Source organism: Protopterus annectens, chromosome 6.part0, assembly GCF_019279795.1.
Source record: "Protopterus annectens isolate FY-2018-M chromosome 6.part0, PAN1.0, whole genome shotgun sequence".
Classification (NCBI taxonomy): Eukaryota; Metazoa; Chordata; order Ceratodontiformes; family Protopteridae; genus Protopterus; species Protopterus annectens.
Window position 1 is genome coordinate 804,708,441 of NC_056737.1, and position 26,309 is coordinate 804,734,749.

Sequence of the window (26,309 nt, forward strand, 5' to 3'; positions counted from 1 at the left end):
CAATAGTGTTAAATTATGTACCCATATATGAATTGCTTCAGCAATATCAATATTTATGGGGACATGATAAAATGAAGACTTTAGAAGTATGGATTAAAAATTATTCCAGTATGGCAGCTAAGAATATGTGGGAAGAGACTAAACAAAAGATAATACAAAAAACTGATAAATTGGAAGCTCTGTTATATGGATATGGATAGTAAGATACAAACAGTTAAAATGTTTTTAGTCCCTTTAGTCTTATACTCAGGTCAGGCATATTTTTTTATCAACTAGAGAAGAAGTTATGAATAGCAATTAAAAAAGAGTGGAAGGATTTTTTCAGGGAGAGGAAGACAGCAAGAGTCAAGTGGGATAAAGTTGATTCTTCCAAAAGAACAAGGCAATTTAGGATTACCCGATTTGAAGTGGTATTTCAGATCTACAAAGTTAAGGATCCCATGCAAAGCGCAAGCAGAAAGCTATAATTCAAAGTGGAAAGGGATGATGATGATGATACAGGGGGAAGCTCAAGAATCAAGGAGAGATTGGGATTTTGGATCCAGACCTTTAAGGAGAATAACAATAATCACACAGAATATTATATTCATAAAGTATCAGAAAGTATTCTAAGAACTAAACCAACACTGGAAAGGAGATTCCGCCGATAGGGATGCCTGCTATAAGAATCAAGCAGAGGGGATTAGAAAGGACTGGGAAGGGACGTTGGCTAAACAATTCACAAACAAACAACGGGTGTATATCTTCCAAATATTCAACAGAATCGAGAAGACTTAGGATTTTTGCTTGGAAATGTTTACATGGATACTTTATACCTCAAGTAGACTCCAGAGGATTTTTCCTCAGGTAGACAGCAAATGTAACAACAAGAGACACTGAATCCAACTGTCCAAAGTAAAAAAAAAACAGTTTAATATCAAGCAGCAAAGCTTTCAAGTCCAAAGACTCTTAATCAGTGCTATACTCAACTAACATATCAATCACACTTCTTCTTTCAGCTTTTTCCCCAGTTAGGAGTCACCACAGCAGATCACCTGTCTGCTCATGATTGGCAGTGGAGTTTTACGGTGTCGAGTTGCCAGCCTGGTGCCCAACCTTCCACAGAAGGCACATACACACACACTCACACCTAGGGCCAATTTTAGAGTGTCCAATCCACCTACAACATGTCTTTGGGATGTGGGAGGAAACCGGAGCACCCGGAGGAAACCCACGCAACCACAGGGAGGACATGCAGACTCTGCACAAAAGGCACCCCAGCCGAGGATCGAACCGGAGAACCTCTTGCTGTGAGGCGGCAACGCTAACCACTGCACCACCGTGGCCGCCCTAACATATCAATCACACTAATTTATACAAATTTAAATTAAAAAAATTTACTGGTTCGTGAGAATCCGTTCCTGAATTCACATGTTAATTCGAATGAACTGAGAAGCAATGAAAATATTTTTAATAGTGAGAGAAATTAACTTCAAAAGATGGTCCACACACCAAGGTCGAAAGCTGAATATTTTAAGAGACTCCAATTGCAGCAGCTACGCTTTTTTCAGTATATTTAGAATTGGGGTTGGTTCCGAGGGGTTTAAGGGTTACGAAAATGTCCACATATGGGAATCAATTCCCTAAGTTGCTGAAGAGATGGGCAAGAATTAAATTTAAAACGTAGTGCGGACTATGTGAAATTAATAGAGGAGTTCTTTTCAAAAACTAAAACTGAACTTGCAGCAGAAATGGAGTGCCTAGAGGACTTTTTGGTCAATTCAGCTGATTTTTCTTTTATTTCCAATGAATATAATACAATGCTAGAAAAACTGAAGTTGTTTGAAAACAAATTAATATTAATTAAAAAACAAAAATTAAATTATGTTTTAAATGACTTTAAGCATAATAATACCTTTCATTTGCTAAAGAATGAGAGACATGACATGCCCGCTCAGGGAACATCAGAGAATACAACTGCTGCAAAATATGCAAGTACAGGCCACTAACAGCATAACTAATGCTGCCTTTGGCACTGAGGAGAATAACTGTATTACATTAAATGTTGTTGTCTTTTGGCTTTTCCTGGTTAGGGGTCGCCACAGCGGAACTCCGGTCCGCTAATGACTGGCAGTAGATTTTCACGAACGCAGAGGTGCCAGCTCGACATTCAACCTTCAACGAAGGCACACCCATTTACGCATGTCTTTCAAACGCCCACCCAACCGCGGGGAGGACATGCAGACTCCACACAGAAGGCACTCCCCGCACTCCAGCTGAGAATCGAACGGGATAACCTCTTGCTGTGAGGCAACAATGCTACCGCTGCACCACCGCGGCATTCACTTGTATTACATTAAATAATAACCATATTTGCACCAGAGTTAGTTATTCGATAGGTGATCTTGACAACTTTGATTATATTAGACCCAATATTGGCAATTCCCTTATAAATATCATGAGTAATGATGAGGTTCAGGTTATCGCAAAGAAGCCGGACAAAATACAGTTCTGTGAGTTTAAGAAATTAAGCAGAGTCAAGCTGAGAGTGTTTTTTTAGGATCATCACAAATACAATTCCAGCTATCTATCCACAAGAAGCAGAACTGTAAACAAATTGAATTGGGATCTACTGTAGTTAATTTATCTAAACATTCTTTTAGTAATGCAGATCTCTCTCTTTTAGATAAAGGGCTACTCTTATGCCATCTACAAAGGGCAACCTCAATGATTCATTGACTGAATTGAGACTTTTTGTTCAGAATTTGGACTTGAAATTACCTTTTAAGAAATATTTGCATATAAATAGCCAACAGTTAAAAAGAGCTATCACTTTTATCCCTATTAATACATCTACTGTTAAAGCATTTTATGATATATGCGAACAATAAATATATAACAAGAATAAGCAGAAGGACCCAGGCAAGGCTCTTCTCTCCAGTGTAAAATTCAAGTTTATTCACAGTACAAACTGCACTTGCTACCTGGACTTTGTGTGTAATTTTACACTTGAGAGAAGAGCCTTGCCTGGGTCCGTCTACTTATTCTTGCCACAAACTTTGTGTGTACTTGGACACAGGTACCTGGTTGTTGGAAGTATTTTTGTTTGTTTTTGCTTTGCAATAAATATATAACATCTATTTTGGATGTGAAGTGAAAGGATTTTATAACCTTAGCCAAAAGGAAAGAAAGGCTTTATATAATTTGAGCACTATGACTGATATAATAATAAAAGAAGCGGATAAAGGTGGTAAAACTGACATAATGGATAGTGAGAAATACACTGATTGAATGTATAACATTTTTTTTGATGTTGCTACATTTAAAGAAGTAGATGGAACATATACAAATAATGTACTCTATAAAGTTAAGTACTATCTGTATGACCTCTTAATGGCTAATTTAATTACTCCTGAAACTTATAACTGTCTATATATTAGAAATCCAGTTACTCCAATTATTTATGGGCTGCTTAAAATTCATAAAAATGCTAGTCAGCCACCTATGAGCCCTACAGTCTCAGCCAGTCAATGGATAACTATGGCGATGTCTAAATATTTAGAAGTACAACTACATGGTTTATTATGTTATAGTAAAAGCTACATAAAAGATATGAATGATTTTTTGAATGCCTTACATTGTTGCTCTCAATAGAATTTACTGAATGGTATCTCTTTAGTTACCATGGATATTAAGTCACTATTTACCGTTATTCCTAATGAATATGGTATCCAGTGTATAAGAGAATTTTTATGTACTTACAGTGGCTATTCTACAAAGAGAGAAATGTTGTGCTCCATGTTGGATACTGCTCTAAGTAATAACTTATTTCTGTTTAATGATGAGTATTTTTACCAACTGCTAAGTGTAGCAAAGGGAACTCCTGCTGCAAACATCCATGCTAATCTAGTTCTCTCAAAGTGGGAAGATACGAAAATATTTAGTAATTCCATAAATGTATATAAAATTAACTTTTTTTTTTTTTAAAAAAAGCTTTGTAGATTATATATTTTTGATATGGAAAAAAAAGATATTGAATCACTTACATTTTTTGTTAATCAACTACAGGAGATGACTGACTTTCTTATTTTCAGTCCCAATTATTCGTGTAAAAAACATTGATTTCTTGGATCATAGGATGTTACTAGGCTAATGGCCCTACGGTCCATACAAGCCTAGCCCAGTTAACTCTTGCTCCCAAGAGTGTCTGTTACAGGTAGACACTAAATCAGCAGCTATTACCCATATCTAAGGGGGACATGGCTGGAACCCCCAGGGCGAATTTACATTTTTACATCCAATCTTCCAAATTACACTTAAATAGTGTCAACAAAGGGCACTGCTTAACATGGATTGGAAGTCTGTTCCAGAGATAAAGTAACCTCTGCAAGATAAATCTGTCACTCCAGCAAGTCCTACTGATGTCACGTTAAAGTCCCTTGGGCATATGACATGTGTACACTTTGACTTTGGCATAGTTGGATATTGCCTTATATACAAGGTACAGGTCACCTCTGAGCAGTCTGTATGACACAGAGTAAACAGACAGTGATTTCTCTCTGTCCACATATGACATGTGCTGGAGACCTTGAATTTCCTTTGTAAGGAACCTGTGCAGTCTCTCCAATTGCTGCAGGTGCTTAGAGAGGTATATACCAAAGGGAGCATTATACTCTTATTATTGGCCTGATGAGGGAAAAGTACAGGGGGGTTATATCCCCCCTTTTTCCAGAGACAATGCCCTTACTTATGAGGTGAACAACAAAGAATGCCCTTCTTACCACTGTGGAGACATAGGGATCAAAGGTAAGGTTGCCATCAATATGCATGCCCAGGTCTCTCACCAGTGATTGCGTGCTTAACGTATTGCTATTTATGGAGTAGTCTGCAGGAACATCATCCTTGCCGAAGGGGATGATAATGCATTTTTTGCAGTGAGTGTAAGCCCATGACTTTGGAACCAATCATTAGCCTGTGTAAGTCCTTCTTGCAGTATATTGACCATCGTTAGGGGACTAAATGACCACTACTAGTTTGCAGATATTGGCAAACTTTTGTCAGCCACACATCTTTAGTTTTTGCCTGTACTTTGGAGAAGTATACTCCGAACAGTAGGGGGCTTCAAGACAGACCACTTGGGTATACCATTGGTTACTGGTCTGCTGGAGGAGGTAGAGTCTCCTATTTTGACTGTATGAGTTCCACTGGTGAGCCATTTTGCAACTCACCTGACAATGTATGGGTTGATACCCAGCTAGGTGAGTTTATCAATAATGTCTGAATGGGGGATGGTGTCAAAGGCCTTGGCTAAGTCCAGGTAGGCCGTATGCACAGTTTTACATTCGTCAAAGGCTTTGGTGACTGTTTCAAAGAAGTCCACCAAGTTTACAGGCCCAATTTCCCTTTGATGAAGCCAAACTGGGTAGGGTCAAGTGTTTGTAGCTTACCTATATCTTTGTTAATAGGGAAACCACCGTAAAAAATTCCTCCAAAGCCAACTTCACACTTCTTGTGACAGAAGTGGCAAACTTCACAACACCCATGCTGACAAACAACAGAGGTACGACTGCTGAATCCTCCACAAATGCACTTTATAAACACTTAGAGTGCATGGATCATGCAATCCCTAACAGAACTAAGATGCTACCCTCCAAAAAAAGGAAGCCAATCTGGTGGTCCCCTGCCATAAACAAACTCTACAACAGAAGAATGAAACTGCTGCAAAAAAGAGTAAAATCCCATGATTGAAGGAACTCCCTGGTCAGCCTCAGTAAGAAGCTGAGATCTCTCATAAAATCCTCCAAAGCTAGTTACGAAAACAAAACGCCGCTGATTCTAAAGACAACCACAAAGCATTCTATAGCTATGTCAAGAATCTCAATGGCAACACTCAGATCTGCTCTGAGTCACAGTACAATGACACTAAATATACAGACCCAACTGATATTGCCAACATCCTGGCAGATAGGTTCAGTGCTAATTTTACCACCCTCTCATCCCCTAAAGGGCCCATCTCTATACCGGAAGAATGCAAAGTTCCTATAATCACGGCTGCACAGATACAAAACACACTCTCCAAAGCCAAGAACACAGCATCCATGGGACCTGACAACATCCCAGGCTGTGTTCTATATGAACTACAGAATGAACTGGCACCTCACCTAAGCACCATGTTCAATCATAGCCTCACCTCAGGCTTTGTGCCCACTGAATAGCGCACAGCAACGGTTATCCCACTCCACAAAGGGGGAGCCACCATGGACCCTGGGAACTACTACCCCATTAGCCTGATGAGCCTGGTCTGCAAGGCTATGAAACGTATCATCATGGAACTGATAAACAATGACATTGGTAATCTCCTAACTCTGGACCCTACCCAGTTCGGGTTTGTAAAAGGCAGATATGTCTCCTAAAAGTACAGTTTTGTACCTACCATAAATGTAGATGTTCGAAGATCCACATTGCTGCAGTCCTTACACTTGGGTAGTCCGCTGTCCTCGGTCGGCCCGAATATCAAAGTATAAGGCTGACGTCGGTCAAGGCGCATTTGACTGACATCAGGACGTCAGGATACAAATGCGCATGACCGACGTCATATCCTCAGTCTTTTCTTGCCCCAGATGTCAGAAGACCCTAAGAATAAAGGTCAAAACCAAAAGACAGCAAACAAACAACCAACCACCCTTGCACTAATGATATGTACAATATATACAATATACACAATATTTACAACCCAACCCACACAACCACCTCTAACTACAGAGGGGAAGGAGGGAGGGGACTGCAGCAATGTGGATCTTGAACATCTACATTTATGGTAGGTACAAAACTGTACTACGTTCTTCATCTCACATTGCTGCAGTCCTTACACTTGGGTAGAATCCCAAAGCAGAGTAAAGGGAGGATGGCCAAACTATAAGGAAGCAGGAGCTGCCAAAATGCCCTGCAAAACAGCAGTGGCAAAACAAGCCCTGGATTTAGAGTAAAGTGGTAGGTGATAATGCCTAGAGAAAGTATGCACTGAACTCCAAGTAGCTGCCTCCAAAATATCCTTGGTTGCCACCCCTCAAAAGGCTGTCGAAGTGGCAGTAGCCCTAGGGGAATGAGGCCTAATCCCAGCTGGAATCTCCTTGCCATGATGGGAATAACAGAAAGCAATGCAAAACCCAATCCACTTAGAAATAGTTTGTTTTGACACAGGCTTGCCCTGAGAACTCAAAGCAAAAGAAACAAATAACTGCTGAGACTGCCTGAACCCTTTAGTTCTGTCCAAATAATATCGCAACTGCCTGTGTACATCTAAAGTGTGCAAAATCTTTTCCCCTTTATTTTGGGGATTTGCATAAAAAGTAGGCAAATGAATAGTTTGGTTTAAAGCCACACTAGAAACCACTTTAGGCATAAAGGAAGGATTAGTACGTAAAGATACCCTATCCTTATGGAAAATTAAGAAAGGCTCAACCGCCATAAGGGCCTGTAATTCAGAAACCCTTCTTGCAGAGGTAATGGCCAACAAAAAGGCAGTCTTCCATGATAAATATTTCAATTCAGCAGTAGCCGCAGGCTCAAAAGGTTGTAGAGTGAGTTTCTCCAACACAAAATTGAGATCCCAAGCAGGAGTAGGAGCTCTACGTGGGGGTCTTATATTCTTTGCCCCTCTAAGAAATTGCTTGAACAAAGGATGAGAAAACAATGGTGGGTCACAGTCATAGTGAGCTGAAATTGCTGCAGCATGAACCTTAAGAGAAGAGAAGGACAAACCTTTGTCCAGTAACTCAGTAAGATATTGAAGAGCCACACTTAAATTAGGCTCAGAAACATCAAAATCCTTTGCTGCACTCCAAAATAAAAATCTCTTCCATTTATCTCACTTTCCTTGTACTAGGCCTTCTAGCTTCCAAAATCACATTCAAAACTTGTTGTGGAAGTTGAGACCCTCTATGATTCAAAACAGAATATGCCAGGCTGTTAGGTGAAGAGAGTGAAGTTTGACATTGAGCAAATGACTGCCCTCCTGGGACAACAGGTGTGGAATCGAAGGCAAAGGCCATGGAGGCTTCCGTACCAGACTTCTCAGTAATGGATACCAGTGCTATCGAGGCCAATCTGGAGCTATTAAAATCATCCTTGGCTTGTCCTGTCTGACCTTTAGAAGTACCTTTGGGAGGAGAGGCAGAGGTGGAAAGGCATACACATGAAGATTGCTCCAATTGAAAGAAAGAGCATCCACTTTCCAAGCTGTGGGATGAAACCTTTTCGTGCAAAACTTTGGCAGCTGATGGTTTAGTGGAGAAGCGAACAGATCTATGTCTGGAGTTCCCCATGACACTGTCAATTTCTGAAATACATGAGGATCCAATTTCCACTCGTGGGGATCCATAATTCGCCTGCTCAACACATCTGCTAAGGAGTTCTGTGCTCCGCAGAAACCTTGCCTGAAGATTGAGCTGTAAACTGAGAGCAGTCTCCCACAAAATCATTGCCTGCCTGCATAGAGGATAAGAATGTGTTCCCCTTGCTTGTTGATGTACCACATGACAGTTGTGTTGTCTGTTAGAATCAACACCTGCCCTGGAAGAAGTAAATCCTTGAAAGCTATTAATGCAAACTGGACTGCTAACATCTCCTTCAGGTTGATATGTAGATGTTGTAGTCTGGCAGGCCACTTGTCTTGTATCCACTTTCCATTTAGATGAGCTCCCCAAGCTTTGTCTGAGGCATCTGTCGTTAAAATCTGACTCGCCTCTGGCCGGGTCACAGAGAGTCCCTTGTTTAGGTGACATTCCTGAGCCCACCACAAAAATTCCTTTTGAATGCAAGGTATTATTTGAATGACAGTGTCCAGATCCTGGCAGTGCTGTGTCCATACATTTTTGAGATACCATTGCAGCTTCCTCATATGCAGTTTGGCATTGGGAAGCACCAGAATACAAGATGCCATGAACCCTAAGGCTTGAAGGACTGTCCTTGCAGTCAGCCCGGACTGATGAGATAGTTGATGGAAGTAAAGGGAAAGATTCTTTTGTTTGTCCGGGGTCAAAAAGGCCATCTGGGATGCCATCTGGGATGCTGTATTCAGTCTTACACCCAGAAAGCACATGTCCTGAGAGGGTACTAGACTGGACTTTATTTCGTTCACAGAATACCCCAGGCATCTTAGCACTGCTATCACATATTCCAAATGATGAAGAAGCTCTTCCCTTCCTTGAGCCAGAATCAGGCAATCGTCCAAATAAGGATAGATCTGTATTCCTTTTAGCCTGAAGAAAGCTATCACTGGAGCCAGAACTTTCGTGAACACTCTGGGCACAGTAGATAAGCCAAAGGGCAATGCAGAGAACTGATAGTGAGAAGTCCCAGCTCGCAGATACTTCCTGCAACTTAGTCTGATAGGAACATGAAGGTAAGCCTCCTTGAGATCCAAAGTTACCATCCAATGATCCTTGCCCAGCAGAGGTAAAAGCTGTTGTAACGTCAACATTTTGAACTTGGGAATGTCCAGATAAGTGTTGAGGATAGATAAATCCAAAATTGGTCTCCACGTGTTCCCCTTCTTTGGTACTAGGAACAGGCGAGAATAAAAACCTAGGCCCACTTCTGGCATAGGCACCGGCTGTATGGCCCCTAGTTGAAGTAACAGAGAAATTTGCTTGTGAGCCTCTATTCTTTGTTGAGGAGGAACGTCTGGCATGCCTCTGAAAGGAGGCAAGGTATGGAAATAAAACCTGTAACCGTGGTGTATGATATCCAATACCCATCTGTCTTGGGTAATTAAACTCCAATTTTCTTTGAAAAGTGCCAACCTTCCTCCCAAAGGTGCTGCCAGACGAGAAGGCTCTGGCAGCTGAAAAGGTAGGTCATTGGGTCTGAAGGACTGACCCCTGCCCTCACCTGAAGACTGTGCAGGAGAACTCCTGTTCTAGGCCTGAAAGAGCCCTGAGCTCTGCCCCTACCACGTCTAGATCTACCCCTAGACTGGGAATCATAAGAAGGATACATCCACCCTTTAGTAGGCCAATTTCTACTAAACTTTGGAGGCTGAACCTGCAAAAAATCTTTAACAGTCTGCATAGACTTAGCCTTGTCTTCCATTTTCTTTAAAACTGCCTCAACAGGAGTACCAAACAACACATCAGATTGTAAAGGAGCATCTAAAATCCTTGTTTTAACATGGTCAGATAAATTTTGATCCCTCAGCCAGGCGTGCTCAAGAAGAACTGACCCAGTGGCAGCCACCCTAGACGAGGCCTGTACAGCATCAAAACCACATTGCAAAGAATGCTTACCCACCTGTTCAGAATCATGTACTAAATCTTGTAACTCTTTACAATCAATACCTTCCGCCAGAGCATCAACCTTAGACTTCAATTGTGAAAGGAGATAGTTTTGGTATTTCAACATGTGAAACTGGCAATTCAAAGCCCTCATAGCTAGAGTGGAAGAAGTATAAACTTTCTTTCCCCATCTATCCAAGGCCCTGGCCTCTATCTGCAGGAACCGGATTCTTGACAACAGAAGCCTTAACACCTTTAGGCCCCTGGCTAACAGTTTCTGGGTCTGCCCTAGGACTCTTAAAAGATACTTATGAGCTTCAGGCACCCTGTAATACCTATCCGGTTTAACAGGAGCAGGAGGCAAAGAATCAGGATTAAGAGAAGCCTCTGTAAAACATCTTCCACTACATCCAAAACAGGAGGTATAGCCAAAGGCCTATGCTGGGGTAAAACAAAATTCCCTAAGCCTTTTCCTGGAATCAGAGAAGTCCTGACCTTCCCACTTAAAATGCTCCCTCATGGAATGAAGAGTTTCTGAAAAGAAAAATCCTCAGGAGGAGAAGCAGAAGGAGTAGAATCATCCACATCAGAATCAGAATAAGGAGAGTACTCCTGCAAGTCTTCAGCAAGACTCTGAAACATCCAAGCCTGCTCAAAACTCCCTAGCTCAGGCTCCACCCTAGGTCTCTTATCAGGAGGGGCAAAGAACCCTAATCAAAGTAATCAAATCTTCTGCCATTTTAAGCATATGCTTCTTGGGCACAGTTCCAGAAGAACTAGGGTGACACCAACTGAAGCTAAACCTGGCCTGCCTCTAGGAGAAGCCTTGGAAACAGAAGGAGAGGGCCTAACCACCCTAGGCAGGGAGGGAGTATAGTAACCTGAGAAGCCCCATCACCCTGACCTGCCTCCTGAGAGGCCACATCCTGCAATAACAAAGTCTCACCCTGGGATCCCAAAGAAACCTCCGTGGAGCCACCGGCTCCACCGACACCTCCAAAGAACCGGCGTCCGCACGGATGGTTCTTCTAGCCTAGGCTTAACTGCTTTGTCCTTGCGCTTCTTGAAGAAGCGGCGCCGGAGCATCCGATGGCATTTTATAATTGCACCGCTTCCGAAGACTAACCTGGCACAATCTAATCTCTTTATAGTGCGCTTATTGAATCTAGCACAAGAGCGACACCCAACAACGCCGTGCTCAGGCCCTAAACAACGAATACACTAAGTATGATAATCTCTATGCGGTATCTGTTTCCCACAAGAAATACAATTATTCACTTTTTCTGACATCCGTAAACCACTGAGGCAAGAAAAAACTAAAATATTCCAACGGGTACTTAGCCAACTTTGACTCGGTCTGAAACTAAAATTTCAGAACGCCAACCGGCACTTGCAATACTGCTTCTGCATCGGACCATGCGGCAAAAAAGACTGAGGATATGACGTCGGTCATGCGCATTTGTATCCTGACGTCCTGATGTCAGTCAAATGCGCCTTGACCGATACTTTGATATTCGGGCCGACCGAGGACAGCGGACTACCCAAGTGTAAGGACTGCAGCAATGTGAGATGAAGAACATCCTGACAGACTTCTTTGAAGTGGTCACCAAAGCTGTAGATGAGAGTAAGGTGGTTCACACAGCCTATCTAGATCTCGCCAAGGCTTTCTACACCATCCCCCACTCTGGAATTATAGATAAACTCACTAAACTAGGTATAAATCCCTATGTCACAAGATGGGTTGCCAACTGGCTCACTGACAGAATCCGCATTGTAAAAGTAGCAGACATCAAATCCAACTTCAGACCAGTGGCAAGTGCAGTATCACAGGGTTCAGTCCTGGGTCCTCTCCTGTTTGGTATCTACTTCTCTGAAGTACAGGCTAACACAGAAGGTCTTTGGCTAACAAAGTTTGCAGATGACTGCAAACTAGGAGCCATTATCAAAACTCCCAACGATGTGGATATCCTATAAAAGGGCCTCACTGAGACAGATGCCTGGTGTCAAAGCCATGGCCTCAAGCTCAATGCCAAAAAATGCATGGTCATCCCTTTTGGTAAAAACTCTGTACCCGTGAACTACCACATAGGTGGTAGTCTACTTAACACCAAAAGTGTGATAAGAGACCTTGGGACACAGGTGGACAGTAGTCTCTCCTTTGATAATCACATCGCCACAGTAGTCAGGAAATCCTTCTACATGGCAAACCTCATCACAAAAGGTTTCTCAACCAGGAAAAAAATAAGTCATTATACCCCTCTACTCATCACTCATTAAACCCATTATAGAGTACAGCACCCCTTTTGGTATGTACCTCACAAGACATCTACAACTGGAAAGGCAGCAGAAATATCTCACAAAGAGGATTACTGGCCTCAAACAGATGCCCTACGCAGACCGTCTCAAAAAACTCCAGCTTTACTCCATCACATATCGACTACTCAGAGGTGATCTCTGCCTAACATACAAAGCTATGTCCAACCCAGAGCTGTTGGACATGCTCCACTTAAAGAAATCCCAATACCTCGGAGCTGCATGCTTTAGGGACCTAAACCTTGTCACCACAATAAACAGAACATGCTGGAGAGATAGATTCCTGTCCCAGAGACTTCCCATACTCTGGAACAAACGACCTATCTATATCAAACAAAGCTCCTAATTAGCACACTTCAAGAAAAATCTTGATGATTAGATGGGAGATAGGAAATTCACCCTGGGGATCACTTCTGTGGCTCTGCTTGACAGGGGCACAGGAAAATAATTTTCTTGGGTGGCGAAAGTCAGGGTACCATTTGGCTAGGCTTATATAGGCCCCAGGGTCAATAGCCTAGGACCTACCTATGAACCATGAAGATACATTCCATGGCCTTGCAGATAAGGCTGGTTAGGCTTATAGGTCTATAGTTCCTGGGTTCTGTGGATGTACTCCCTTTATGTAAAGGGATGATGGTAGCTGTTCTCCATTCAGCATGGATAAAACACATGCTAAGGCTGTGGATGAACAAGATACCCAGCAGTGTTCCTGTTTTAATCTTTTCAGAACACAGCCTGGGATGTTGTCTGGCCCCACTGAGGCTGTGTTTTTAGCCTTGGAGAGGGTGTTTAAGACTTGTTCCTTGGAGATAATAGATGGGGGACAGATGGTAGGGATGCTTTGTGTTATATGTGGTGGAGACAGGGCAGTGAAGTTTGTACTAAACCTGTCAGCCAGCAAGTTTGCTACATCCAATGGTTCTGTATATGTAGTACCATTAACTACATGTTGTGTGTAAATCAGGATTTTTCCTTTGAGGTTTCAGATGTAGCTAAAGAACACCTTATGATTTTCCTTAGCTAGGGATGCTAATTTGGATTCATAAGTAGCTTTAGTGAACTTTACAAGAGGTCTTTTTTTGCCTATTTAAGTTGAGGATGGAGTGCTTCCAGATTTCAGACCATAACTTCCTACTTTTAGACAGCAATTTCTTCATCTTATTGTGTAGCCTGTTAAAGGCTGATTTTATTTATTTTATTTATTTATTTATTTGAAGTTTGTTTGCCAGGATGGTCCATTGGGCCGAGTGAACCCATTTTCAATGGAGTCCTGGGGAGAAAAGCTCCATAGATACAATATCAGGTAAAACTATAAAATAAAGTAAAAAGTAAAAAATGCAATACAATAGCATAATATCAGGTAAAAATAAAGTAAAAAATACAATACAATAGTGTAATAGTTTGTAAAAGTGAATAGAAGAGTACATATAAGCATGTGAAAATGTTAATACAGCTGGAATGTGAAGCATAGTGACAATTCATATCAACTTACAACATTTTTTTTTTTTTATTAAGGAATGTTAAATTAAGACAATAGTTAGTAGGTATATGCAGAAGATATTAACTTAAGAGGTTATTTACAATGTGTGTGTTCCCACAGGGGATGTGATTGTAGACTGGGGAAGGTAAGGCAGGTTTGTTCTTCTCTGAGAATCTTGCTTTGGTCCTATCAGGTTGATGCTCGTAAAAAGCATTACTGTATATCCCAGCATATGTAACCTCTCCATCAGTGGGAGAGGGGGTATGAAGCTGTTTATGCCATCATGTAAGAGATCGTAATTGGCCTTGGTGAAGTTTTTCAGTCTAGTTGCTGCTTTTGGGGGGGGGGGGTCTGGTGTTACTGTTACCTCTAATGAGACTATTTTGTGGTCAGACCTCACCAGGGAGGGGAGCACACTTGAGGTGGTACAGTGATCTTCCATGATGGCAAGCACCAGATCCAGAATGTTTGAGCCCCTTGTGGGAATGTCAACCTACTGGTTCAGGGGGCTGGAGTTAATAAAGTCAAGTCACCTTCAGCTATACACATTAACGTACCGTTAAACTGAACAGTCAATGTTATGTTAAATCCACTGTTTTGCAAGGGGGGGGCTTCACCCCCTGCATATTTAATATACAAACTCCGAGACTGCACTACAGTGAAGAAATGGGCTAATTCCCTGTTTCTCACTGCAGCACGACTTCAGTTCACAGTGTCGGTACGTCGATTCTCAGATGGTCGAGTGCACCATGCAACTCGACCATATGAGAATCGATGTGCCAGGGTTCGATTAACTGAACCTTTCAGACCATGATTTCAAACACACTGTGTTCGAAATCATGACACTCACACACACCACAGTAAACCATGATAATTTAATAAAGATGTTCCTTGTTAAAAAAAAAAAAAAAAGAACAGGTAGTGAGATCTTGAGAAAAAAAGGTAGGAGTAAATTACATTAAAATGGAAATTGTGGGAACAATGCATGTAGAGAAATATTTTAGAAGAAGAATGAAGTTTAAGAGAAGGCAGAAATTGAACAAATTATGTAACGTGCAATATTTGTAAATGTGAACTTGCTAATATGGCTTGATTGTAAATGTAAGTTTGCCTACGTTACAAGTGATAACTGAATAAAGGCATTTAATAAATAAATAAATAAAATAGTTACTGACTTGACCGTGAAAAAATATGAGATCTTGAATAATAAATTCCTACAAATATTTCATGTACCAGAGGATCTCCAAGTTCAATATAACAGACAACATCAGTCATCACTATTCAAGATGAATTAACAAGATTAGTCATCATCATCATCATCATCATTCTGGCTGAATTCAAGAGATTTAATTTATAGTCTACTATTGATTTTAGTTCCTCCAAAAAAAAAAAATACTTGATGACACTAGTACTATAGCTTGGGCTATTTTTTTTTATTTGGTACAAAACCACATTAGTCTGGAAGGATAACATTGCTACATAAATTACTAACTTCTTGTTAATGTCCTTAGTAATAATTTTATAATCATAATTTAATACAGAAATTGAGCACTAGTGTTCCACTTCTACTCCGAATGCCTCTTCCTTTCTGATCAAAATGAACCTAGCTTACAACATCACCGGTAACCCTTTATATCTTGGTACCATAAAATTTACTAGTTTAACAAGTATTAGTAACAAATATCCAGAAAGAAAGTATACATTTCTAAGGGGAGTCATTTAATCCTGACATTTTACCTGATTTAACACTTTTGAGAGTTACATACAAATCCTTTATTTTAATTATTTTACTTATTTATTTGCAGTTTGTTAACCGGGAAAGTCCATTGGGCCGAAATGAGTCCATTTTCAATGGAGGCCCAGGGAGAAAAGCTCTATATACAAATATTACAAAACTAATATCAACAAAGTTAACAAGTACAACACAATTTTCAAGAACTACTAATCCTGCTCTGAAAATTTAGTACAGGGAGACTCAAAGTCAAAGCATGGGGTCTGTAACCAACTTAAGCTTCTCAGATGACAAAATTATATATATATAAAGTGATAAAATAGACTTCTTATTGTGCTGTTCATTAAAACTCCAAGAGGTGAACTGCTACCATTACTACCCAGTGTCTGGGATAAAATCTGGTTAGTCAAATGTTTTCTATCCTGATCCTCCAAAACTAAATGGGCACTCTTTTCAATTGCAAAATATAACTTACAGAAGTAGGCTGCCACATTTTTTTTCATTTTCCTTAAACTTTTCTTTTGCATACTATACTCATTATACTCAACATGAACAACACAAAAATAACATCTATCGGACAGGTAATTCTCTGAATCAGAGTACCCAAATTACTTCTTTGGACCTGTAATGTTACTAATAAATCACGCATATGCATTTCAAGCTTCCCAAATGTGAATCAAAGAGACAGGTTGTGATAACCTTTTCCAGGAAACAAGCTAATTCTTTGTTCATTTCCTAATTAACATAATTATCATTCAGCTAGAAAAGGGACATAGGTTTCATACCAGTCATATTTTGGTGATCCTCAACCCATCCAAACGCCACTGCCTAATGTTCTAAAAAATTATACAAAAATCCATTATAAGTCTAGAAAAAAACATATGTTAGTAAAAGTCTTATAGTGCGTCACCAAATGAGGAAGAAATGTGTAGTCATATGAGGACATTCTCCCATTTTCAGATTAGTGACCATATATCTATTAAACAATGAGTGGTTATAAAGCAACCAATAAAAACCCATGGCAATCCAGATAACATGTGGTTGAAGTAATGGGAAGTCCATCTCTTTATCCAATATATCATTCTAATCTCCCTGGAAGACCACAGGAGTGGCTGTAAGTGCCTATAATCCCTCAAAATACTATCTTTAAAGTCCTCATACATAATAAATAGGTTATATAGTGATCCAATAATCAAAGAGGAGTCAACTATTTTTAACAATCCTGACAGCCCATATACTGGTCCAAAAATCACATGGGAGTTAACAATACTGAAAACTCTTCCCTGAACTCTCTCATACACCTCTAAGATCTAGATATCAATATTAAATGTTGTAAGCAAAATTAATATACCAAGTACTTGGATTAAATATAACATGAATGACCTGGTTTTCACTTTTTAATATTTATCACCCACAGTATTAGTAATATATTATTTACTGTGTATAATACCTCAGTTCCCTCTTTTTCTTTATGGATGCAAAAAATGGTTTATTTTCCTTAAATTAATACAGGTCGCTAATAATGATAGAAAAAAAATATCTGAAAACTTTGTTAATTTTTCAGAAAGATACATAATTCCTATCTTGCTATTAATTAAAAAAAATAAAGTGAAGACAATTTTGTAGAAAAAGACCAGACAGAGGGTAAAAACAGACATTGGATGCCCAATATAATGTCCCTTGGCATAAACAACAGAAGGCTAACCTGGTCTCTCCAGTCACTGCCGAAGACATATTTTGGTGGGATTAATCTATCACTGCAACTGTTTTAAACTTCAGTTTTACCTATGAAATGTAAGAAAAGACAAAATAAATGTCCTCCCAACAACTTTCAATATAATTAGGTAGGAAAAATACGATAAAGATCCCTTTGTCATAATATTATCGGATATCTAAAAATTTCCATCTTATCACCAGAACCTCTCTAAGTAAACAAGTGCCTCCACTTCTTCCCCACCTTTCAGCAAATAATTTATAGGACAAAACTACATAATTTTAGTTTACTTGATGTTAAGCACCAAGTCAGTATTAGTCTCTTTGATTCATGTTACGCCACCAGTGGTATCATCTACATAACTGAGGTTGTTAATATTTCTCCTGACAATTTTAATTTTAGTCCGATCTAACCCAGCATTTTGCATATATTCAGTGCAAAAATTTAAAAATCTAAAAATCAGGGTGATGATGTAAAGCCTTGTTACACTCCATTCCCAACCCTGAACCAGTCAGTTATCGATATTTGTTTCTAACAATTGCTTCTTGTTCTGCAAACATTCCTCATGAGGCAAATAATGTGACCTGGTGTACTCATTTCCTTAAGAACTTGCCACGGATTACTATGGTCCATACAGTCAAAAGCTTTAGAGTAGTCAATATCTAAAAACAGGCAACAATGCTTAAACAAAAACTACATCTTAACATTTTAGATAAGGAAGACTATTACGTAGAACAAGTTACAATCATTTAAATAAAAACACAATTCTTCTGTATTTGAATGCTCTGGTTAGGACCCTAGGACCAAAGACTTTACAGGTCACATTCTCCTACAAGCTTGTGATCTAAAATTTTAACTAAGGGCAACTTCTTGAAACTAAGGATGTAATACTTTATCTTGGTGATCTGTTTTAGTAGACAGTTAACTACAAGATGTGACATATACAGCACTAAGCATACCAACAGTCATCCCAGTTATATCAGATTTGACCTCTATCCCTATTCAGAGTGCTTAAAAATTCAATAACAACGGAAAAAATACTGCTAAATCCTGTTGAGGAAAACAAAAGAAGTAGAATACAAATGTGGAAATAAAAGCACTGTGAAAGTATTATTTGAATAAACATTTAGTAAAATACTGTGCCAGAAGCAAGTTATCTAATACTATAGACTATAATGCAGTCTGTATCATGGTTACAACTGCAAATATTCTCATGATCAAAGTATATGACGTGCATATGGAATGTGATAAACTACTGAACTGTGAATAATTAATGAATGTATAAGAGCAGGACTACTGAAATTATAGTTTCCAAATTAAAAGGTAACAGCTGTTATAAATGGAATTAGACTTATTTCTTTGTGTCTTACTTAACCTAGCTCTACAACTGTCTGACTATACCACTTCATCAAAAAAAGCTAATGGTATCAAAAACAAATCTAGTAAATTTCTAGCATTTCTAGGCTCTGCTCAGGAATGAAACATATAGTTCTCATGAGGTGCATTAGTACTAATGAACTTAGAGAATTACCTTCCCAGACATGCCAAAGGCAAAGAGTCCTATATCTTCGTAAGATGTGACAGCTGTTTATAACAAAAAAAAAAAAAAAAGACTTCATTAGCACTGTATCAGTGTTTTATAATTTTTCTAAAATTCACCACTTACTACTGTTAAGTGTTGTGATATTCTTAAGTTAACAATATGTAATCTACAGAAAGATTTATCACTTGACTTCTTCAGGAGACCTGTTAAGCTATTAAAGAACCAAAAATGATGTTTGCAAACATATAAACAGACAAAACTAGATATCTTGCACATCTACTTTCTGAGGGTTGCCTATAGTTAAAATAAACCATTTAATCTGTCTTATCCCCTTTGTCCTGGCATATAAAAGATTACATCTCAAAATAATTGAACTTGTGAAACATTCAAGGAACTGCACCAGGATAATTACCTACGGTACAACCTTAGATTGTACTCTCTGCTGCAAGGATAAAGAAGCAGCAACTACTGCTTGTATTTTAATAAGAAAAAAAAATATTTTTTTGCACTTCATTTTATGCCATGACATTTACAAAGAATGAAAGTATAAATATTTCAAAAATAATGCATAGCCATATAGGCTAGAAATCTCAACAACACAGCACCATACCTCTCGATCTCAAAGCAAGAAATCTGGACAAAGCCATCAATAATGGGGGGACAAAGGCCCCCAAAATAGGGACATTTTAAATATTGCTCTTACAAACTTAGAAACTTGATGGAACAACAGGTTTTCCAATAGCATGAATTTTCTGAAGGGCATGAAGTCTGAAACTCAAATGTCTCTCATTACATTCTGACTTCAACCATCAATAATTTGCCAATGGTTTGTCAGAAACCACAATTTTATGAGAAATGGACCAAAAATATGAGGCAAAAATCTGGACATTCTGCAAAAATCTGTACAGTTAAGAGGTATGCACAGCAGAATGTTCCTGACAGCTTTTGTATTTATTACTAAGACGACAAGAAAATTGAATGCTCTTGAAATGTTGCAGTTAGTGATAGGATATTCTCAACTTTATTTCACCATATCTATAAATACCAATATTACTATAATGCTTTCTGATTTTCTAATAAAAATTTCCAGGAAAGACATTTACACACTCTTAGCCTAATACAATGCATAAGCTAGTAACTCTAAAGGCAAGGAGAGTTTATGTTGAATACATGGGTGTTCTAATGTAAAAAAACTTGTTTTTTGCAACAACATTTAAGGTGGCAGAAACATCAACTTTTCTAATAAAATCTGTATTACTTTTAACTCCCTTGTCATGGCAACATACCAAAATATGGGATTTTGATATTTACCGAGTTTGACATCTAGAATACATGTCATAAATATAGACGCTTATGAGCAGGTCACCAACGCTTACCTCATTATTATGTGTTCTTGACATGGATGCCAAGAAATTCACCTCGAGAGCAACAAGAAGCATCCATGTCTCAAACACATAATAACGTGATTAGCATTAGAAACATGCTCATAATTCTTTGAAGTGCACACAGTTTTATCTGCTCCAGGTACTATAGGTTACAGTAAAAAAGAAAAAAAGGCAGTAACTATTTTGACAGCTTTCAAAGCTGTAAAGCAACTTTGCGAGCCCTGTCAGAATGGCAGTATAACTTTGCCTAGCCCAAGACCCAACCTTAAAAACTTTAGTAGGGATGCACTACGTTTCATATAAAACTAATGACAGAAAACTGAGCAGTGTTGAGGTTATGTAGTTTTTCTGGTAGTATCTACCAATACAAGACCATATTTCTGAACCTATTTAATATTTAAAAGGACATTTTTCATGAAGATGTGCAATGACATTCATCCATCCAATGCTGGCCAAGTATCATTCACCTCCTGTAGTGACCCCATGAACAGCTACTGTAAGCCATACAATTTACTAAGCAAGTAGGGAACAGAAGTAGACTGTCAAGTCCTTCTTCCATATCTATCACACAGCCAGGCAGACAGAGACACACACACACACACCTACAGGCAACTTAGAGTCACCTATCCACCTACCACACGTCTTTCTGATATGGGAGGAAACTGGAGTACCTGAAGAAAACCCACTGGAACACAGGGTAGAGAAACATGCAGACTGCACAGAAAGAAAGCCAATAACCAAATCACAGCACCTCTTCTTTTGAAGTGAGAATGCTACTCAATGCAACACTGAATCACCCATTTTGTAATGACACTCAGCTACATCCATCATACTGCTGAGTTTATATACAAAATGATGTGAGGTACAGTTCTGTAAGGTACTTTACTAGAAGATATTTGAAGAATAATTTCTGTGGAAATAAATCATTACATCTGTGTTTCCCACCTTCGTGTGTCCCATTTTCTAGTTAAAATGTCTTCCAAGTAGTATCATATTCCCTGTGAAGAGCCAGCTCTAGTCCCATGCCCTACTTAGGTACTGAAGAACATGGTACAAGACCATGTTATATATCCTGTGTGATTTCACATTCTCTTGGGCTCTTCACATCCATATTCTCTCCATGGTGGGCATTTGTGATAGCCAGACAGCTGTACTAAGGCACTTGTGTACCACAGTATATGTGACTAGGTAAAATAATAGATCCAAAATGTATCAATGCAATGGTGATGATATAAACATACTTTTTCCAATTAGCAAGAAAAGATAAGTAACTTCAGTATTTACAAAAAATAAGGCAAATCTGCCTGTGTAGCTAATTATTTCCCTAAACATTTAAAATCCAAAATTTACCAAAGTGCAGACATAATAAACCACTGTGCTACCAGACATGGAAGAATAGTGTTCCTTTGATATGAAATCTATAAATGACTGCTGTGACTCTGGCCCTGTGGTTCTCACATTTAACTGAATTACATCTAAGTTAGATAAAGTATGCATTATCCGGTTAACTGGAGTATTTTGTCTATAATTTAATTTCCAGTACAGTGGTGTTTGCTCACTACAAGAAATGCCAGTAGTCCAAAGCCCTCTCTTTATTCCAGCAATCCTTTAGTTTTTATTAATTAGCCCTAAACACTTTTCAGGATAGCTTGCTGTCTAGTACTGCCCCTCAATAAGGTTTCCTTTTACACTTTACTTAGCATTTCTCTCTCTACATCCCTCACACCCCAGCACTACCAGTCTTAAGCCAAACCATACAATATTTTCTTAACTATTATATAAATTAGTGCAAGGAACCTAGTGATGAGCTGCTATAAATATTCAACCTTACCCCAGCAGAGCTTCCACCATATTGATCCATCCAATTTTCTAATTGGGTGGATGATTATTTTGTGCAATAGTGTGCACGTTTGAGAACTAGTGCAGGCTCGCTCTGCTCGAGCTCACTCCCCTACACTACCCCCTTTCCCACCCACCCCTGCTTAGTCTACATTTATACTCTAACCTCCCTTTAAGAGCCCTTCCCCTCACTCCAGTTATCCAATTACAATATATACCTACCCTAGTCACTAAATCCCCCCATACTTTGTTCTCTATCTACTACCTCTCACTCCTCCCAATCATTTTACCTCTATTAGGACAAATCAATTTCTCTCTATTCCACCTCTGCTTAACCCTGAATTTTTTATTTTTTATTTTTGATAACTCACTCTACTCTCCCCATCCTCTACCCACTACCCCTACTTACACCTTCTTAACTCTCTTACAAAATCCTCCAGACATTCAATAACTGCACTCTCATTTCAATAATACACCCATATAAAATAATAGTATGCTAGCATATTTCCTCAACTCCCATTTTCTTCCTCCTATCTTGGCTATCATCTTATCACTCTAACCTACTATACCCTCCACTATCACCCACTCTTGCCCAAGTAACATCCCCCTATAATAAAAACCCTCCACTTCCCTATCTCACCCTCTCTGTACAATACCTCCTATATTCATTATCACAAACATCTCAATCTTTCTCTCTCTTCCCCCAAACCTAAGTTCAAACTCACTACAAACCATTTCTACAACTCTAAACCTGATTCACTTCCAATAACACTCCTACCAGATGGAAACATCCACCCAAATCCAGGTCCATCCTCCTCCTCCAACGCTACCACCTCTACCTCACCTACTGGGTACCAACTTCCCTACCTTTCCAACTAAACATTGGTCTATCTACTCCATAAACCTACAAAGCCTCCCATAGCCCACCACTCTCCCCACATCCTAACTCTCTCAGAAACCTGGCTCAAATCTCATATCACAAACTCTGAAATTCTAGCCCCCAGCTATAACATTCTGGCAAGACAGACTTTCCAAAAAAGGGGGAGATGCTGCTATCATGTACTCAGAACAGCTTAACCTCTCCCCCTCCCCTTTCCTGACTTCTCCCCTGGTGAAGTTATCATCCTCAACTGTCACCTTAACTCACACAAGAAATTTGTGATAGCATCTATCTATATACCCCCTGGTAACAATATTCCAATTCTTGAATCTATTTTATCCTGGATCTCCTAAGACCTACTCTACGAGATAATCTTACTAGGTGACATCAATATTGATTGGAATAAACTCTCCCCCCATTCCCCTAACCTTAGTATAAAACTTTTTGGTTTCTATCAACTTATTTCTTCTCCAACCCGCATCAATAAAAACTCCAGCTCCATTCTTGATTAGATCTTAACATCCAACCCTAATCAGTACCATAATCCCAGCACTTTACCAGACTCCTTAAGCATTCACCTCCCCATCTCAATACTATAGAGCTGACCAACTGCTACTTGACACCTACAGGCCTAACAGAACAATAGGTAAATTACACTATAAATGCTCTATATCTCAAACCTGGAATAACCTCCCAACCAATATACGTTCTATTCAATCCTTATTTCATTTTAAAAAAAAAATGAAGAACTACCTTCCCAACTCTCCTTCCTGCAACTCTCACCTCCCTACCCAACACATACTGACCCAATTGTTAGCTTATAACAAATTTTCTCTCCTTACTTTAATAGGACTTTAATATAACTTTCATAAATACTTGTACTTTAGCACCTTCCCTCTGCTGCTGAACAATACTATACTTATATCTCTTCATCCTCTTCCTTATCTACTACACTTCCCCCATGCACTTCTCATACTCTAAAAAGAAGAATAGCCTTTTCCACCAAATAAAGCAATCAGCATGAAAAATGTATTCAAATGAAAAAAAAAGAAAATTATGCTAGTTCCACACTGCAACTCGATTTAATATACAAACAATATAGATCTATTTTGTTTGTATATTAAAATCGAATTGTCATGTGGAACTAGCGTTTTTCTTTTTTTTTTTTTTTTTTTTACTGTGGAGCTTTTCTCCTTTGGTCTCCACTGAAAATGGGCCACCAGCCCAGTTGGACTAACCAGGTTAACAAAAGAAAAAAAAGTAAATAAATAATCTGTCAAGCAAGTAAGCAGCATAAACAATCATACATAAGTCTAGGATTCTCTGTAAAGTAATGATAAAAGTGTATCAATATTAGAACAGATAGTACTGCTTCAGATCTGACTGCCAACTAGTATTTTTTACCCATACAAAATATAACATGAATGCCTTTGGAAAGATGGGAGATCGGAAAATCCCTTTATAATTATTTATTTTTATTTTATATACAAACTAAACCAAAGAGTAGGTCAAATGTTCCAAAAAGAATACCAAAAAAAGGAACACTCCACAAGAAGTGCTTGACAAAATTTAATGACTTAGTGCTTTCGTTCATATTACAAGAACTTCATGACAATAAAAGGCATCCCTGTAAAACAAAAAGATAGGGGTGAGGAAGTGCTAATGCTTCGGGCCTATCAGACCTTCTCTTCAAAACTGGAGCAAGAGAGAGAGAGAGAGAGAGAGAAATTCATTCTCACCAGGTGAAATATCAGAGTTTAAAAGGATCAGAGTATGGCAGTTTGCCAATCACTCCCTCTATTGTCCTGGAAGACCTTTTCTAATACAAAAAAGTAAACTTTTTTAAAATCCTTAAAGAACATGAATGTTTAAATAAAGCATTATTTTCATCACCATTTTGATGGAATGTGTTCATAGATTCTTTTTTTTTTTTTTTTTCATTTTCTCTTCAGTTTTTCCAATACATAAAAAAGGACATGCAGAACAAAGGGCAACATAGATCACCTCAGTGCTGTTGCAGGTATATTTGCCTTGGCAAGGAATAATTCCAAATCAGAAGCCAAAATCGATTCCAAAATAAACATCAAATGCTCAAAGCAAGAAGGAAGGAAACCAACACTAGGATGATTGTAGCTCCATTTAATAATCCATTTGTTCTGGTACCTCGGCAAGTTGCCTTCAGTGGAACAATTTGAAATATGCTAACATCCTGTATAAATAGTCACATCAATTAACTCATCAGCCTTAATTGGTTGTAATTACATCTACTTATAATTGCACTTTAAATATAATTGTACTTTAAATATTTTTGCATTTAAAGGTGTGTATTAGTGTAAAGTTTGTTATAGTTTTTTTCAGCGTACAGTTTATTATTAATTTGTTTAAAGAATTGATATTTAGAAAATTGACATATTTTATGCTTAATATTAGATATGTATTATATTTAAAGTATTTGCACTTTAAGTAGATGTAATTACAGCCAATTAAGGCTGATGAGTTAATTGATGTGACTATTTATACAGGATGTTAGCATATTTCAAATTGTTCCACTGAAGGCAACTTGCCGAGGTACCAGAACAAATGGATAATTAAATGGAGCTACAATCATCCTAGTGTTGGTTTCCTTCCTTCTTGCTTTGAACATTTGATGTTTTTTTTGGCAAGGAATAACCCTGGGATGGTTTGAAATTACCACATGTGGTCCCTCAAAGATGTAATGATGCTGGCTACATGCAGCACACTTGATCATATGCCAAAAGGTAGACAGACTGGCCATCCTGTGCTCAAAAGAGGTACCAATATTGTTCAATGACTTATATGCAAAAGATGATGTGGTGCCAAATTAAGACAAGGAAAATACCAAAACCCTGAACCAATGGTTCTTATCAGTAGACAGTATGCCACCAGCATCCAAGAAATGATGCAAGACCATAGATAAAGTGTGGTTAAAATAGAATTTTGGTCCTGGGGATATTGGAGACATATTTTCTCAAGATGAATGCATAACAATAAATTTTACCTGACAAGATAAAGTCAATGACTTCCTCCTATAAGTTGCTGGGATTAGCACGATCAAGTAATATATTCTTAAGCAAAATGCATTCCTTAATAAAATGTTCATCCTTGGGTACAACTCTGGAAACACAGATAAACTGTTCCTTCAAAATACC

At 38.7% G+C, this 26,309-nt stretch overlaps 1 protein-coding gene across 1 annotated transcript in view; it reads right to left on the bottom strand.

The window, feature by feature from the left end:
* SLC38A6 (solute carrier family 38 member 6) overlaps positions 1-26,309 on the bottom strand; it is a 1,040,054-nt gene that overhangs the window by 736,114 nt on the left and 277,631 nt on the right. The window contains 1 exon segment of the mRNA XM_044074482.1: positions 19,024-19,076. Coding sequence (XP_043930417.1) covers positions 19,024-19,076 — 53 coding nt within the window.